Here is a 17,915-nt window from a genome sequence, read left to right as displayed (position 1 = left end):
ACGTGCACACAAGTTTCCAGTACTTCTGTAACACTCTGATGAGTAAATTTTAATTCAATCAAATAATGCTCCAATTTAACAGAATCCAAAAACGTACAGATCACGTCTCCAGTCCTGTAAGTACAAGACATCCATGGAATGGAAAAATAAAGAGCCTAGATAAAGCCAGTTTTTCTCTGTTGACGCTGGCATAGAAAAGCATCCTCTTGATTTGGATAACAAAGGCCACGACCGCATGGTCCCACTGGAGGCATCTGGCTGGAGACGCACTAGGACAGAAATAAAGCTGTGCAGAACTACCAGCACATGTTAATTGCCACAAACAGCAGGATTACTGCTTCGGACTAGCAGGAGGTGGCCACATCTCCGCAGCTCACAGCACTTTCTTTAGAAACATCTGCTTTGGCAATTCCATTTATCAAATGTATTTTTATACTTGATGCTTATTTAGTATTGTATTAATAACAATATTGTTTTAATGCATTCTTTTTAATTAAATCCATGAAGTACTTTAACCAAAACAACATGGATGTAACATTTTTATCAAGTGAAGAAACAAAATACTGCAATAAACAGAAATTTGGACACAAACCCAACATGCCAATTTATTTTTTATTCTCTTTGTACTACCAGAGTCTAGTTCGAACAATTCTTCCTCAAAAACATGCAGATTTCACTGGACAGTACAAGTATTTGCTACAGTAACATTCAGGTACATTACTTAGATGACATAAAAATTTTCAAACACTGTACTTCAGAAACAAAGAAGCTGGTGTACAGCTCTGACGAGATTCCAAAAAGTATGCATTATTTTTAAAATGGCAAACACTGCTAATTTTTCTTTCCATAACCAAATGATAAACACTGTACCAAGGAAAGATCACACACAGCAACAGATACTCCGTAAGTTCAGACATCACATTCATACTTTATCCTTACAATATTTTAACATAGTTCAGGTGGTTGCATCTATTTAGAGCAGTGACTGCAAAATTATGTACCTATAATAAATAATGGATCCACTAAAGCAATGATAAGGTATTACCTTATAAATAACTGCCAATTCCAATGACACATCAAGATAATGTTCCTTACAAACCTTATCACCACTCTACCCAAAGTTCACAAAGCCGACAGCAATTACTGAACATACAGAGAGTAAAAGCGTACGTATAGCCAAACAGGTATCTTAACATCAAATTTCAACATATGTAATATATGTTGCACACATTAATCCACTAATTAATGCAAAGCTTGATAAGGGTATCACAGGTTGTGGTATTTAATCTTCTGGCATCTCTTACATCAAATGGCAAAGATGCACAGTCTTAACTTTACTTGCAAGTATGCAGACTTAACTGGACTGTTTAGAAGGGATAAGTAATACATATCCCAACAGAAAAGTAAAATCACAACATAATTTTAATAATTAAACCATACTTACTTCTGTAACATCTGCCCCTGACCAAACCTTTGCACAGTGTCTTAACAAAGAATTGGTTTTCCATGCTGACAAGTAATGCTTTTTATATGTGGGGAAGGTCTGAAGTAATTTGCTTCTTGTAAAAATTACTTCTTCTCTCCAGAAAATGACTGAAAACAATCTAGACCTTCTATTACGATATTGAAAGCTTAAACTACAGAGCTTAATGTAACCACACACTGACAAGGAATTCCAAGGAAGCTACAATTCAGGGGCATGCTCTGTTTTAACCTGGCTGCTTTTTACAGGATACTCTCTCTTTCTTCTCCAAAACCAGCCCCTTCTGAGGCCGTAACAGTGTGGAGCTCTGATGAATCTTTTGAAAGCCTGGTATAACTTGAACGCTGGCTCCGCTTGTGAGCAACGCTCTTCAGGTTCTCGTTCTGAACCGCAGTTGAATTGGAACCTGAGCCAGGGTGCAGGATAATTTGAGGTGAATCTCTGATACCTTGTATTTCTTCAAAATTTTGATTAGCTCGATTGTTTGGAGCACTGTTATTATTTAAGGTTACTGTACTAGGGGTTCTATTTAAATTATAGACTTTCTGGCAAGCTGGCCAGTTCTCTTCTGGGCTACTTGCTATCAAGCTGCTTTCAGAAGGGCTTTTTTTATCTTCTGAGCAAATAGACATGCGAACCACAGCTGGATCTTGAAGGCCACTAAGGCTGTGTGGAATTCCTCTCTTTCCACTGTGACTGTCATCTTCAAGTTCAATGAGATTTGCCTTTTCAAGCTGTGAATCATCTGCTCCTTCATTATGGAGGGAATGATTTGGAGAACTTTCATTGGATCTTACACCAGAGTCAGAGGAATCTTTTTTGTCCAAAAGGGCATCTGTCAAATACTCCTTTGCTTTGATGAAGGTTCTAATAGGTTCAGATCCATGTTCTGGAGATTTGGGCTGCTTCTCTATTTTGCCATCTGTTTTCTTATCTTTACCTTCCTTAAGAAGTGGAGTATTATCCGATTCCTCAGTTCCTGACTCATCTTCATCACTTGGAAGTTTCTGATACCGGAGAGTAACTCCCTTAAGCTTTAAATCTGCAGCCTGGAAAATACTTGTTCTTTCCGAAGACTTCTTTCCTGGGAGAAGCTTGGAACCGGACTGATCAGATTTTTCATCTTCTTCAGTAATAGGATCCAAAGGAGATGCATCATTAGTAGAAACACCTGAAGTACTGTAATCAACAACATCATTCCTCTTCAGCAAGAAGGACTTTCTTCCATCATCTTGTTTCTGTTCACCATCTTTTCCTTTTTCCTGTTCTGCACTGGAATGCAAGGAACCCCCTGATGTACTCTGCCCCATATAGAAAGCACTTGAGCTATGAGGGGAGGACCTACCACTTACTGTAGTAGAGTTGGCACCTCCTTCTAACTGTGACATTTGAGCAATATACTCTCTATATGCATCTCGGTATTCTGCCTGCACCTTGTCAGTAAGCTTTGATATTTCAATACTAGAATCTTGAGAGTTAAGACTTGAAAGACTTGGAGTTCTACGAGTTTGTGACTGGAAAACAAAAAGAAAGAAAAGAGAGAGATAACAGTTAAATGAACTATTTATTTTTACTTTTATTGATCTTTTTAAATAAAATAACTCAAAGTATCAAGTATGTGCTTAAATGATTTTTTTTGTTGCTGTGAATAGATTATGCAAGTGAAATTGTCAATGCTATAATTAAAATATGCTTACTATAATCATACATATGTAATCACACACACATTCACTAAACTTACAAAGTATTCTTATTGTTGGTCCCCATAACGGAAGACTTCCACAAAACAAGCATTTTATCCAGTGCATTTGAGGCTAACTCTTTTGAGTATATAATTATAACAACTGAATTTGTATGTCAAGATGAGCTTTTCTAATACATTTTTGTACACTTACAAATTTAGCATTTTATATTAGAAAAACAGCAAGAGTTCATCTAAATGCTGAACATCTCCCAAAAACGTTTTTAAAAGACCCCCATCTTACCTACTTCAATATATCCTGGCAAAATCCCATTGCATATAGCTGATTTCAGAAAAATCGGGTCTCGGACAAACATATTCCTCTTTGCCCCCACCTCTGCTCTCTTTTAGTGTGCACACAGAGAACTCCATAGGCACAGGACGCTAGGCCATCTATTAAATGCTAGAACCAAGGTCTAGCACAGAGCTGAACAAAGTAAAGGAATGGATTGTGGCTGAACGTACAGCTTCGTGTCATGCATATAGCGGGCTGCTCACTACCACCAAGTAAAAGATGTACAGTGCCCAGTGCATTGGAGCCGAGGCATTGCCTTAAGCAGTAAGTACTTCAGGAAACCTACTCAACTTCGCAGTGCCCAAGAGATGAGATTTTGAAAGACTGTTGAGGTATTATGTCTTATTTGGGGCAACACTGAAAATGAACCAAGTTTCAAAAACCTAACTTCTACTAGAAAACACTATTAAGAAAAAACCTAAAAGGGCTTGGGTAATTTTAACAAGCTAAATGTAAACAGGAAAATGAATGTGTGGATTCAAACACTGTGAATGAATTTAAGATTTAGAACAGAATTGCTTAATCAGATAGATACACCCTCTTGGTCCATCCTTCTCTTTCTCACCCTCTGTTTTTCTTTCCTCCTTCCCCCCACCTTTCTCCTGCTCTTACATGCATCGCTCCTATCTTTCTTGTTTCTGTTCATCATCTTTTCCTTTTTCTTGTTCTGCACTGGAATGCAATGCAAACCAACATGTTTCTTTCCTTCTCAGAAGATGCTCATAATCCCCCCAGCAAGCAATATACACGAGCTCTGCAGGTTACCATTCCATTATTCCCTCTATATTACTAAACAAGTATTACTGACAGCTTTTCATAAGATCAATAATGTTGTATATACACCAGAACACTGGGGAACAGCTAAACATGATTAACTAAAGGAAAATGGTGTTTAAATGACTTCTATCTGCCATAACTGCTAAGCAATTCAATGCCCAAAGCAAAATGCAAGAATCTCAGAAATATTAACACTGGATTATTTATGCATATTCACTACTGTTTATCCATACTCACAGCAGCTATGGTTCCTCACCAAAAAGAGAAATATTTTATTTTGTTGTGCATTTCCAGTAGTACTCCTTCTTTTTACAGAGAAGCAGCAATATTATTTTTAATCAGTATTGACTTCAAAAATTCCAATAGGCGAATTCTAATGTTCTCTTAAGGACAAACTACCTTTATCATTCTTTTGATAGAACTTCAGGTAACTGTATGGCATCAGAAGCACTATTTATTTAAACTTGCATTTCAGAGTGTTTTAAAAAAGATTTTCTTGTACTTCTTCGCTTTTGATACAAAAACAAAGTAACAAATGTGAGTCATGCCACTTTGGTTTGGAAAAACATACACTGATACTCCGTTGCTGGAAACAGGCAGTAAGGGTAATCAGGATCCTACAGACACACACAAGTGTGTGCGCATGCACACACACAGAGGTATTTGAGACAGAAATCTCTCTCTGGGATATATATCCCAAACCTCTTTTCAGTGACAATTCTGAATATTAAAAATATCACCTATAGCTAGTAATTTGGGGTGTCTTCCTATTTTGATGCACCCTCAAGATTTTCTAATTTAGACTTTCAGAGATTAAAAAGCTGCTAAATGTTTGGGTTTGGGGTTTGTTTTGTTTTGTTTTTTAATTCTAATCACTATTTAGATACCAACTGATTTGTCTTATTTCTTAAAAAGGACAAAAGAAAATCACACACTTCAGGTGATTTCGTAAGATACAGAAGAAAAATGACCATAACGTATGACAGAAGCTGTAGTTAGAGAAAGATGTCAGCTCTGGAGTCTACGAATAGATTATGCATTGTCAGGACAAGGCTCTGATGTCACAGAGCACTGTAGTTGTCTGTTTAAAAAAAGCCTAATAAATGTATCTGTAATCCTTTGAATAGTATAACATCTGGCTAGCACATAGCTAAAATATTTCACACACAAATTCTGAATACTACGATAAACAGAAATCTTGCAGGACGCTGCCCTAAGCTAGATGAGAAAAGCACGATAGCTTTGATTTTTTTCTCTTGAAGAGTGATTACTGGAACAGATGAATAGTTTTCAGATGGCAAAGACTAAAGACTTTGACTCAGAGAGTGTGGTTAGATTTTACAACTCTGCAAAACTGGTCTTTGCCAAGACTGAGAACTGAAAGTACCTGAACTGTCACAGCAGACTTACTTCTTGACCTGTCTGTATCCAAGAATGGAAAAAAACCTTTACCATACAGGTAAGCAAGCAGAATACATTTCTCTATTAAATACCTGCCAACTTAAGTTACTATGGCGTGGAGGAGCTTCATCAAGACCAATTGTGTTGAGTTCTTCAAAGCTGAAGTTAAGTGTGTAGGGAGCTTGACCAGAAAGACCTGTAAGCTCAGTGTGTGGCAACTCAGTGTTCTGCCCAGGACGACGAGTAAGTTCACTATGAGGAATCGCAGTGGTAACATGCTCAGTTGTTCCACGAGGATCTTCCTGAACAGCCTGATTTTCTGAATTTCTCATTTCAAGTATCTTAACACACAAAAAGAGACATTATAAATGTAATTACATAAATAGAAGAAGTTCTCAAAATTGTTAAAGAAGAATTCTATTAAAAATAGGAACAAGGAATTCACAACTGTAAAAGTGTACTTGCACAGGTGGTGGTGAACATGGAAAAGTACGAAGAAAAGTCTGTTCACAGATCTAGTGCATTCATTGTCTTTACTGCAAATCACATTTTAATATTTAAGAATTTTTTTGTGTTTACAAATTATTATTATTCTTTACAAAATATTATTATGCTCAGACCCTTAAAAGAACTCATATGCCACAAAACACTTAAATTCTTGTAAAACTAGATAAGTGATAAATTACAATTTAAAAGCAAAACCAAACACTTCCATTTCATAGTTTAATCAACCTGAATCTAACAATAAATCGCATCTTGTAATTCTCAGTGTTTTCAAGACTGATTTAGCAGTTGAGAGACATACTGTTATTTTCAGAAAGAAAACTGGCAATATACTAAAAATACTTAAGAGAAAACACAGTTCTCTCTGATGCATAACCCTCACTGTAAAACTGTCATTTACTCACAAATTGGGAGGAGGGAAATACGGAAAATTAGATATCTATATATATGCTTCAATAATAGTATGCAATGCAGCATTCTCGTGTTATACAAGTATGTGTCAATTGAATATTGTACATTTATCTCATTGGCTTGATTTTTAGATTAAGTTTCTTTTAAAATCATGCTTATGAAATTGTGTGCCATGCATCTCTAAGAGCCTGGCTGTCCACTTCCTCGCACTAATATACTGTGAACTCCCTGACTAACTTTTAACAGAAGGACAGAGGCTTCAAAGAGAATTAAGTTCTGACAATTTCATTAAAATAGGCAAATTTAAAAAGGGAAAAGGGAACCCACACAGGAAAAACAGATCTTACAAAGAGGAGGCAAAACTTCAGAGTTCACAAACAATTAAGATGCAAAGCCATAGGCAACCAGTTCTTCATTAAAGTGCTCAAGACAAAAAGACAAAGTAACAAAATAATAAATGCATGCATGTTTTAAGACGATACTTATAATCTTAAAGATGATGATAACAAGAAAGCAATAGGAAAGAAAAAAAGATAAGGTTCGTAATGAAAAAGACAAATTTATGATGACCTGAATACTGAAGAGAAAGTCTTACCATGCTCCTGAACAGGTGCCAGTCACCAAAATTCATATTCATTTCTTTTTTCAGTTCATCAATGTTGCACTGAGCCAAGACACGGCCATTTATATTTGCCTAAAACAATAAAACTAAGTCATGTAAATTACCAATACAAGACTTATGGTGTGGCAGTATCAGACTGAAAACTTAATTAAAATTGGATATATTGATGGTGACTACTAGTGAAACTCCCCAACATCACTCTTAAATCCAATCCTATGTAATAAACACGTTTTTATAAAAGAATATTTATTGACGATTGCTGATGGACAAGAAGAACCTACGTGTCATGAAAAGAATGAAAATATTAAACCCATCAAAAATGTGTATAGGAAAGGCAATATGATTATGTTCTATAAACAGACATAAGGAAACAACACAGCAGTAAAAAATTTCACGGATGATAAACCACATTCATCTGCCTAGACTTCTCAGACTCGGAACACAAACGGACTGCAGAGGCCCGAATATCTGAAGATAATCAGTTAAGTCCCAGGCATCATCTGACCCCTGGCTTGAGGCATCTAAGATCAGGTACTACCTCCATCAAGTTCCCTCGCTGCATAAATACAGGCTTACATTCCTCCCATCATCGGAAATACCCAGGGATAGAAGACTAGACTTCTTTCTGATTTTCATCATCCTTCAGAGATCAAGACAGAAGTGCCTGAACACCATCTATATTCCAGGAAGCTGATTCCTTATGTTAGGCGTGTTTATACAGTGCTTAACTTCCAACAGCACCAAACTCGATACAGAACGATTTTCCTTACATAACAATGAGAAGTATTTCTCTTTATACCATGTATCAGTGGATGGACAGAACGTAAAAGAGGAACCATGTCTTAGGAGAGCAGCCACAAAATGGAAGACCCAAGTTGAGAACTCTGCTCAGTCTGAGGGATCTCGGTGGTTTTGTTCCCATATCCCAGCAGACAGTCTTAATCAAACTAGGAAAAAGACCAGGCTGAGCCATTTTCATTCTTCCTTTTTACATGATATCACTTGTAGTAAGAAATGCAAGAATATAAATAAGAGGAATCTCATTAGAGATAACTGATGAGCACATTCTTTTAGCACTCTAGAGCCACTGAAGCAACTGGAATTTTTTGCAGCTACACTTAATGAGCTGCAATCCAACATCCTACTTCTTGCTTTAAGCAACATCGCTGTAGCTTCCTATGATAAACCTGTCTCTTAATCCTTGAATCAATATCCTCCCTGTATTTTTTAAGATATGATAGGTACCGGGACAAAGTGAGCTCAGCAAAAACATTCACTGATGACAACCTTCATATTTTCCCCTTCTTTCTTTGTAAAAGGAGCACACAGAATGGTGGAAAAAAGTAATGAAGAAAAAAATTATTCTGTGCTAATGTCTCAGAGAAAAGAGCAGGAACAGAAAAATGTACAGTGGCCTTTTTCTGAAGCAAATAGATGTGGAATGTGATAAGACAGAAATGGAACCATCTTCACCACTCATTTACAACAGATGTGCCAACTTCTCAGGGGGGAAAAAAAAGAGATGTTGCTACCTGGACATAGAACACATTTGCAACCCTATTTATCTACACGTGGCAATTTTGAAAATGTTTTTCTTGCTTCTTTTCTCAAAATAACCAGTCTCATCAGCATTTATATTTCTGAGTCTGTTTTTCCTTTCTGAGAGAGAGCATTTTCTCTGAAAAATAGATGCTTGTATTAAAATGTCCTCCAAACTTAGTACGCATAGACGTTAGGATGTTGTTTTGACATTTGATGTGTTTCAATAAACATTTTCACGAAAAAAGGCAACTAAGTATTTCCTTTTCCTTGTGTATCTCCATGTTTAGGTACTAAATACGTTAATGAAATTCAGCTGATACCTTTCTTATAGTTGCAGAGTACTGAGGTAGCATGCTCTGATCCAGACCATCTATCTGCTTTAGCTTCTCACACACAGCTTCCACACTCATTGTACTCAGAGACACATGTGATACTCCTGTGGCTGATCCTGTGCCTGCTCCTGCTCCCTGTAAGAAGTGAGAAAATGTGCACATAAGATTTGTTCAAATACTCAGTACACCCAGAATTTCACAATATACACTAACACAAATCAAGTTGTGTTCAACTACATTTTAAAATTAAGAGGTAAGAATAAGAATGCACAGGCATTTTTAATTACTATTAGAATATCTATATATTGGGAAACATTTATTATAGGTATTTATATGAGAAAAACCACAGCATCTTGAGTCCTGCCTACGTGAGAAAATAACTCTCTTAAATAATGTTATTTAAGAAAAGCAATATAAAAATCAGAAATATTAAGTACGGGTTAATCAATTTCAAATGCACCTTTACTCAGAGTTTCCCCCTGATTTTAGTAGTTAGTTTGGTTTGGGGTTTGGTTTTTGGTTTGATTTTTTTTTTAAATAATGCAGACACAACTTAGATTTTCCTGTCTTAAAAACTCCTGGTTTAGTATCAGACAAAGATGACCTAAAACATAACTCCCCAATTACTTGGATTCATTGGGTAATTTTAGCAACATCTGTCCATTTTCCAGAGGTTCCTTCAGCTCCATTTATGCAAGATCAGCCAAGGGGCTGTGTACCACAGTACAGAAACAGAGCAGCACCACCACTGCCCTCCAAGATACTATGAGGATGCTTCATATATATTGAACTTTTGCAAGATTAGGTAGAAATTATTCACAACTCAGATCTGTAACACAGAAGCTGTCCTGTTAATGTTGCCAGCTTCTGGGAATTTCAAAGAAAGCATGGAAAAAACAAAACAAATGCATCTGCAGGTAGTCAGTATACTAAGACAGTGTGTTGTCAAAAAAACCCACATTCTCCCTGGATGGGGACCTGTGCATTAAGTAGGAGCAAAGTGCAAAGCTCTAAACAGTTATGCTAGTGATTCCAAATTCTTAAAAGCAAAATCAGAACCAGTTCTATCAGCTATGAAATACTTGTGCGCCCTCCTCCTGGGAGGGAGGTTGCACCCTCCCCTTTTTCTGAACGTGAAGTTTTGGTTTCAGCTCTTGTAGACCATGCACCAAACAAAGCTTGTTTTGGGAGGATGCAAAAGAGCTTCCACAGCCTCAGAGCTCATCATCACATGCGTAAACCCTGGGATGTAAAAGTGCATTTTGACTATCCAGAGTTCAGTTAACGAAGTTTGACTATATTCCTCAAATCACCAATGAAGACTGTTTTTATAGTCGCAATATTTTTTTCATTTTTATTTAATTACTTCAAAGTTATTTAATCTTTCAGAATTAATATAAATTAATAGATCCAAATATATTGCTTATAAAAACCAAGGATTATCACACAGAATGGCATTAACCATATCTGAATTATCTAAACCAGGATATTTAAGAAGAATTTATTCAACTATTAATTCCAAGGCAGCAATCCAAAAACCCATTATCTACTACCATTTAACCTCAGAGTTATTTCTAACTTACTGTATCGGAGATATCCTGATCTGGGGAGGTAGGCACGCTCCCCACCTAAGCTACTCTGAGTTTCAAAGTTTAGATGCTATTTCATGTCATTCCCCCAAAGCTCTCTGCCAGATGTGCTTGAAATGGACTTAAAACTGGCAAACTATCACCTTCACTCAAGAACACTACAGGAGGCTGTGGGGAATCTAAGTCTAGCAGTTCGCACACTTGCCTGAAAACAGAGCTGGGGCACTAATCTTTGTTCCTTTGACCATTTATATTTTTTTTATGTGATGTCAACTGGACACTAAACAAACAAAAGATATACCCCATTTTCTGGGTACGTAGTCTACCGAAATTATTGCATAAAAATTAAGCATTATAATTCCACTACAGTCTGGGCACCTAACTTAGGGGCTTGGTATTCCTTCTGAGGACAAGACAGTTACTTTTCAGATTCTGCAATGTCTCCCTAATTAGGTGCCTACAATACCTAATAAGTTATCATATTAGGCATCTAAAGGATGAAATTTAGGTCTTAATCTAGTCTGATTTTTAGCACAGCTAAAATCTTTATCATGTTAAGGATACAAGCCAACCATCAAACTGATGAAGATGACAGGAAGAAGCTTCATCCATAAACTATTTATCATATACTTCTTTTATGTACATCTCTATTTTTCCTCTTTAAAAAATCACTTTGAGATTTTCTTCGCAATACCAGTTTTGTCTATTATTTCCCCATAAACACACTATTTACTATTGGTATGAGTTAGATAATATACCAAAAAAGAAAAGGTATTAAGTTAATTCAAATCTTAATTATTTCTTGAAAGAAAGCTTATCAATTAAAATAAAAGAAACCGTTACAGCCAAAAATTACATTGTGGCACTACTAAAAGAAATGATCCCTAAGCAATGTGCACAAGCAATTGCCTTCATTCTCTGAATCTATTAAATATATTATCTATCACACATCTACAAATAAACGAAGAAAAGTTTTAAACACTTCTAATTTAACAGTTCTCCTTCAGATCAAAATATTTTTTTAACAATCAAGAACAAGTCATTCTTTCTGCATGCATTAAGAGTTAGTTTAGAAACTCTTCTGTGTATAAAAAAATATGGAAAAGCACTAAAATATTTAGACTATTTTTGTTAAAGTGTGAACTGTTTGAAATAGATGCACATTAATCTAAATCTTTCTTTATAAAAAGCACTCTCTGAAGAATAAGTAATGTAATAGCTTTAGGGATACTGTCATCATGTAAGTGAATTAAAACTGTACTTAAACTGACACATTTTTCAGCCTTAGTGGTTTTGTTAAAGATGCTTACAGAACATTAGTCTGAAAAGTATTTGCCATGCAAAAGCTAAAAGCAGCTTGTCAAAACAAACCTCAAGGCTAGTAATGAGCATTAGTTTACAGACAGCCCAGCATGAAGCACCAGTATGACAGCTTCTGAAATTACTCTGAAATAAGTGAATGATAATTCACAGAAAGTGGCTGTACCTGTCTGTTTTTGTTTAACCCAGGCTTACACGGCTTTGAGAAAAGGACAAAACAGAATGGAAAGAAACAACAGCTTAAAGTGACATCAGAAAGGTTGAACATACAGATGACATGCTTTGAAGTAAACAGAGGAAATCAGTGCTAGGATAGAAACGGGATATTTTCATAATGTGATGAAACTTTTAAGGTAGACCTTCAGAATACACATTTAGTATATGCTATACAAATACTATTTTCCTATGAGCAGACTACTCCATTTTGCACTTTTAAAAAAGCAACACTTGCTGTATTTTGTTTGCATAAAAATTCTACATTATGTTTCTGATGGAAAATCCTGCTTTTAACCAAACATTCTCCTGCCATTTCAAGATCACGTTATACCAACAATGTATCTCAAATAACTTTGACACCTCCTATCTAGAGCACACACACACCACCACCATCCCACTCCCGCAAAAAAGCAAACCACCACCACCTACAGAACTGAAAAGGTACTTCATTTAAGAACAAATATTCAAAGCACAAAAATACTACATAAAAGCACCTAGAAAATCCATATAATAAAATCCCATGCCACACACTTTCATTCATGCTCAAACTTTTGAGAAGCACTTCCAGTTTCTTAATGAATATTGTATGTTTATCTACACTACATGCTCTGGACTGTTAGTTCTCATTCAAAGCACACATACTACATCTTAAGATATTATATATTCAATGCAGTATGAAAAATGTATTTAAACAAAGTAATTATATCGCAACAAGCTGCATCCTAACAAGTCATAATTAACAACGCAAACTAAAGCACACGATTAAGTTTATGACAGATAACCACTGCTAATACTAGTTTGCTTTCTAACATAATAGGGGATACTATGAACAGATATTGGTTACACTACGATCCGATGATAAACTCCTCAGAAGAACACTCTAGAAGTTTTTGCAGTTCCTGTCAGAAATAACCATTTGTATAGTAAAGTCAGCAGAAATGCATGTTTGCCTCCATCACAGATGTGCAAAAGTTGACGTCTTAAGTCAAGCCTATTTGCATTAGTGATTTAAGCTGATACCCTAAAATTTGCAATGCACTTTCATGTTAGCACAACTACATAGATGGTATTGGTAAACTTACCGGTTTGACATCTATGTTTTGATCCATTCAGTAAAGAACAGTAAACTACAGTCTAAGATAGACAAGTTTTATCATCAGCAACAGAATCCAAATATAGAAGGTCACAGAAGTCTAATTATTGATACAAGATGACTGCTCTCAAAAGATTTCTGATTGCCACTAAGCTAACCTAGACTTACACTGATTTTACAAGACTAATGATTAGGATCTGAAATTTCAGAACTCAGTCAACTCCAGTGTCAGACTGACAACACCGACAGAGCCTTAACTATATCACGTAACATCCTCAACACAGCTCTGCCAACTCATGCAATTGAGTAGCAATGATGATCTGTGTAAAAAAAATTGATACTCCTGAAGAAACTGGTTTTTGCCCTGTAAGACTTAGAACATTCAAAAAATTTATTATTCTCTACTTTACACAGATGTAAAATTGCAACATTTCTGGCTCCTTGCCAGATTTGCATGAAAGACAATTTTGATTCTACACGCTCCTCTTGTTTTCAATCATCAAACCAGTTACACATCTTGGTGTTCATTAACTACTGTGTACAATTTTTTAGTCTATTTCATTACTTTGCATACACCAATCCATTTAATAAGTAAAAGCTGTATCATTTATATAGTGGCAATGACCCATCAACTAAGAGCTACCTAAATAGCTGGATGAAATTATTGTACCCATCACCTCTGGATAATTGCAGTACCTAAAACAGGTATAATACTGTTTCCTTTCAACGAAATTTCAATAAAGTCTACAAAAGAAGTGTTTTTAGAATAGATGAAACCCTGATGAGGTATCCTGTCAGGCACACAATCTTCTTTACCGAGAGGGTGGTCAAACACTGGAACAGGCTTCCCAGGGAGGTGGTCGATGCCCCAGGCCTGTCAGTGTTTAAGAAGCATTTGGACAAGGCCCTTAATAACATGCTTCAACTTTTGGTCAGCCCTGAAGTGGTCAGGCAGTTGGACCAGATGATTGTTGTAGGTCCGTTCCAACTGAAATAGTGGTCTATTCTAATACCATACCCTGACTCACAACATTCTTGCAAACTACCCAAGAGATTTTAAAAAATTCAAAATTTTATATTTACACTGTAGGTTAAATATTGCTAAGTCTTAGAAAAGTGTATGATCTGATGTGCTGTACTACACAGATTCACAGTAGCATAAATTAAACTCAAAAATAGATCTAATAAAATCCTCCATTATCGTTATTTCAGACAAAGTTTCCTTTTAATGTTCTAACTCCTGTATTTTCTTACCTACAGCCAATAGACTACATATCTTACATGAGTCTTTTAAATTGCTGCTTGAAACTGCAGCCTCTGTGTGCTTAAGATACACACTCAGAGCAGCAAGCAGAAGAGCAATCGGGCCCAGGTCTGCTGCTGGAGCTCATTCACCTCTTTGCCCTGAGACTTTTCCAGTCCTGTGGCCCTTCCCACACTCACAGATACACACATACTTCAGCCATCACTCTACTACTTTCTCAATAGTCCTTACTTTTTCTCCTTGCACTGACAAACTGGAAAGGACTGGGAAGAGAATGGGATACTGAGATAAGGAATCAAACACAGGGAAGGCATCAGCATCTCCAAAAATATACTACCAGAAAAACTTACTCCAAAGTCATCCCTTCACACACGAGATAGCTAATGACCTGGGAGAGAGAACTTTAGGGTACGTTTTCCATGGCATCACCCATACATGGTGCTCAGTGAAGGTTATGTGCAGTTAAATACAGTTCTGGAATTTTTTCATTGCACAACAATGGAAAGACATTTTTGCAATTATTTACTAGAAGAAAAACTAACTGAGATCAAACTATAACTGTTGCCAACACTATTGGCAGCAAGTATTAAGAGAATGATGACAAACATATTAACCTCTTTGTTTTGGTAATAAACCATGATTTTTCATCGATTCCCACAGTTAAGAGTTAAAACAGATACCCATAAAGAAGATATCTTTGTGTGAATACTTAGGATAAAACAACAAGTCATGGAAAAGGTAGATGTTAGCATTCTGACTCAAGAATAAGCTTATGACCAGCAATTTTTTTTTTTTTAATTTCTATTGAAAGTTGCTTTATACTGTGTTAACTGCAATAGCTTTATGTCACCAAGAAGTATGGATCAGGTGAGAGAGTTGACTAAAGCGGAAAAAACACAGTTACTTAATTCTAAAATCTAAGCACCGAATGACCAGCTGTCATTCTTCACTCTCTTTAGCTACCACAACACTCTTTTTACTGAAAGCTCACCATAGCTACTGAGAAAGGCAAGGGGAAAACTACAAGGGAAAATATAATACATCTTATAAGTGAAATATTAGCTCTTAAATTCACTCACGAACTACATTAGTTTTCAGCTACTCTATTTGCCCACCAAAGCCACTGATGCAGTGTTAGTGAACTGCAGTTATGATTAATGCAGACTCATTACTGCTGAAAAAGCAATGAGATGCTAAGATTTCCACACCACATGACTACTCATTTACCATTGAGGGGTCTGTGGGTGAAGGAAGCCCCTCATCAGCATCCTCCTTGATAACATCCTAACAACAACAAAATATTACGGTTTGGGTAAAATGATCAAGGGCTCAACAAAAAATATGAAGTAAACAGTGAATGAGAATGATCTCGTAATAATACATAATTCAACAGAAACACACTTCTTTTCCTTAAGTGATTAAAGATTTTACCACCTTTTAATAGCTTTGCTCATTGTATCAATATCCTAGAAATAAACTGATTGACAAGTGAGGCTTTTACTTTTTTAGCTTTCCTTAGTTCTTAATTCTGTCTGAACAGCCATCTGTCAGTAAAATAAATACTGTTAAACAGGAATTTTATTATTCTATAGGAAGCTAGAAAAGTCAGCTCGTTTTTCCTTTTCAATGGGTAAACAAAGTTGAATTATATATACCTACAAAACCAAGCTACAACTGATGCATACTTAAGATAAAATGTATTTTGTTTTACTTAAATATTTAAAACATTACTTTTAACTTTTTACTTTGGCCTTCCAATCTCTAGTATTCTCTACAACATTAAAGGATGTAACTTTATCTTATAAAATTTGAACATAAATTTACAAGTAGCACTCTTTTTCTTACAATACTACACTATATTCATTTCTTTACTGTAGTACAGCTGGCATTTTCATTAAAATATTTTCCTGCCAATATTACAGGTCATACTCCTCTAATCTTGATACCTGGATGTTAGAATTGGTTTTCCTCTCTAAGTAATTTCTAAAGTTAAAACAAAATACATTTTACATTACATGTTAATAACACCTTTGCTTAAACTATTTGTAATACAGAGCTTGTACTTGTCGAATAGTGAATCATCATTAATAACCTTCATTTTCATTACTCACTATATTTATTGTCTAGGTTAGTATTTGAATTATCCTTCAAAATACTTACTAGGCCATTGTTCTGATCTCTGGACAAACTCGTTTTTAGTGGTGGACGTGAGATGAGATGAGAACTGCCAGGGTAATACCTTGGCATGTAAAGATATGGGGCAAAGAATGGCTATGGAAAAAAAAAAACGTAACAAAAAAGGGACAAACAATTACACAAATCAAAATGTAATAATAAAATAAAACTTATTTCAACAAAACACATCCTCTAGTTGAGTTTAATAAAGTGAAAAATAGCAATTACTAATAGCTTTCTTTACTTTTTGCATTGAACAGAATTCAATCAAAAACTGTGGAGCGAGTTCTTCAAAATCCCTCAGCCCCAATGGGTGCTCTGGCATGGTATTCTGGAGGAACAGAGTTGGAGTGGTTTTGGTAGCTACACTCTAACATCTGTTCTGAGTATGGGAAAAGGATCATTTAAGGATAATTCTGATAATTACACCCTCTCAGACTGGCTAAACCCAAAATTAGATGCTCAGTAAAACTTAGTGTTTCATAATACTTAAGACAACTGTACCAAAAGAAAAAAATGTGATGCATAATAGCATCACTAGAACTTCCCATATTTGTGGTAACCAATCTGAAGGCTTCCACAAATACTAGATTTTATAAATCTATAAATAGATTTTTATATCAGACAACATTTGAGCTTTGTTTTGTTGGAAATACATCAATGCATGTTGTTCAATACAAATACCATTTTAAAGGACAATGTTAATTATCATAAAACAAATATCAAAAACATTTTTTAAAAATAGAAATACTTTTTTTCCCTCCACAAACATCAGTTAACTAATCACAATTTTTATAACCAGGTTCCTTTTTATCCCTTTTTACTAACAAATTTCAAGAAAATAAACACTATCCAAGTTTCCAAAAGTCTTATCAGCACATCAGTGTAAAGAGTCCAAATGAGAACTCAGACTTTATTAATAAAGTCACTTCTAGAAGATATAGAGATCTCAACATTACAAATATACTTCCAACACAGGACTCCATATGCTTCACTCTTTCAAGTTTTAAAATCAACTGCAAAAACACATTCCCCGAAATTCACATGCTACCCACTGGCATGCAACAAAACCTTCTCTGTGTGTGCATGCACGAGCGTGCATTTAAGAATTATGAACCTTACAACTGGAAATGCAGTTAGGAAGTACAAA

General features: G+C 35.7%; 1 protein-coding gene across 3 annotated transcripts in view; it reads right to left on the bottom strand.

Annotated features, from left to right (window-relative positions):
* Positions 1 to 579: 579 nt before the first annotated feature.
* KIDINS220 (kinase D interacting substrate 220) overlaps positions 580 to 17,915 on the bottom strand; it is an 86,477-nt gene continuing 69,141 nt past the window's right edge. The window contains exons 25-30 of one of the 3 annotated variants that reach the window (XM_076332817.1): positions 16,751 to 16,861; positions 15,818 to 15,874; positions 9,097 to 9,243; positions 7,208 to 7,306; positions 5,790 to 6,038; positions 580 to 2,997 (exon numbers count right to left, since the gene is read on the bottom strand). In XM_076332817.1, coding sequence (XP_076188932.1) covers positions 1,726 to 2,997; positions 5,790 to 6,038; positions 7,208 to 7,306; positions 9,097 to 9,243; positions 15,818 to 15,874; positions 16,751 to 16,861 — 1,935 coding nt within the window. In that variant the 3' untranslated portion in view covers positions 580 to 1,725. The remainder of the gene's footprint in view (positions 2,998 to 5,789; positions 6,039 to 7,207; positions 7,307 to 9,096; positions 9,244 to 15,817; positions 15,875 to 16,750; positions 16,862 to 17,915) is intronic. The other 2 variants (XM_076332818.1, XM_076332819.1) reach the window with 2 other exon arrangements.

Source organism: Aptenodytes patagonicus, chromosome 3 (assembly GCF_965638725.1).
Source record: "Aptenodytes patagonicus chromosome 3, bAptPat1.pri.cur, whole genome shotgun sequence".
Lineage (NCBI taxonomy): Eukaryota > Metazoa > Chordata > Aves > Sphenisciformes > Spheniscidae > Aptenodytes > Aptenodytes patagonicus.
Note: the sequence above shows the minus strand (reverse complement) of the source record. Positions and strands in the feature narration are given on the sequence as shown.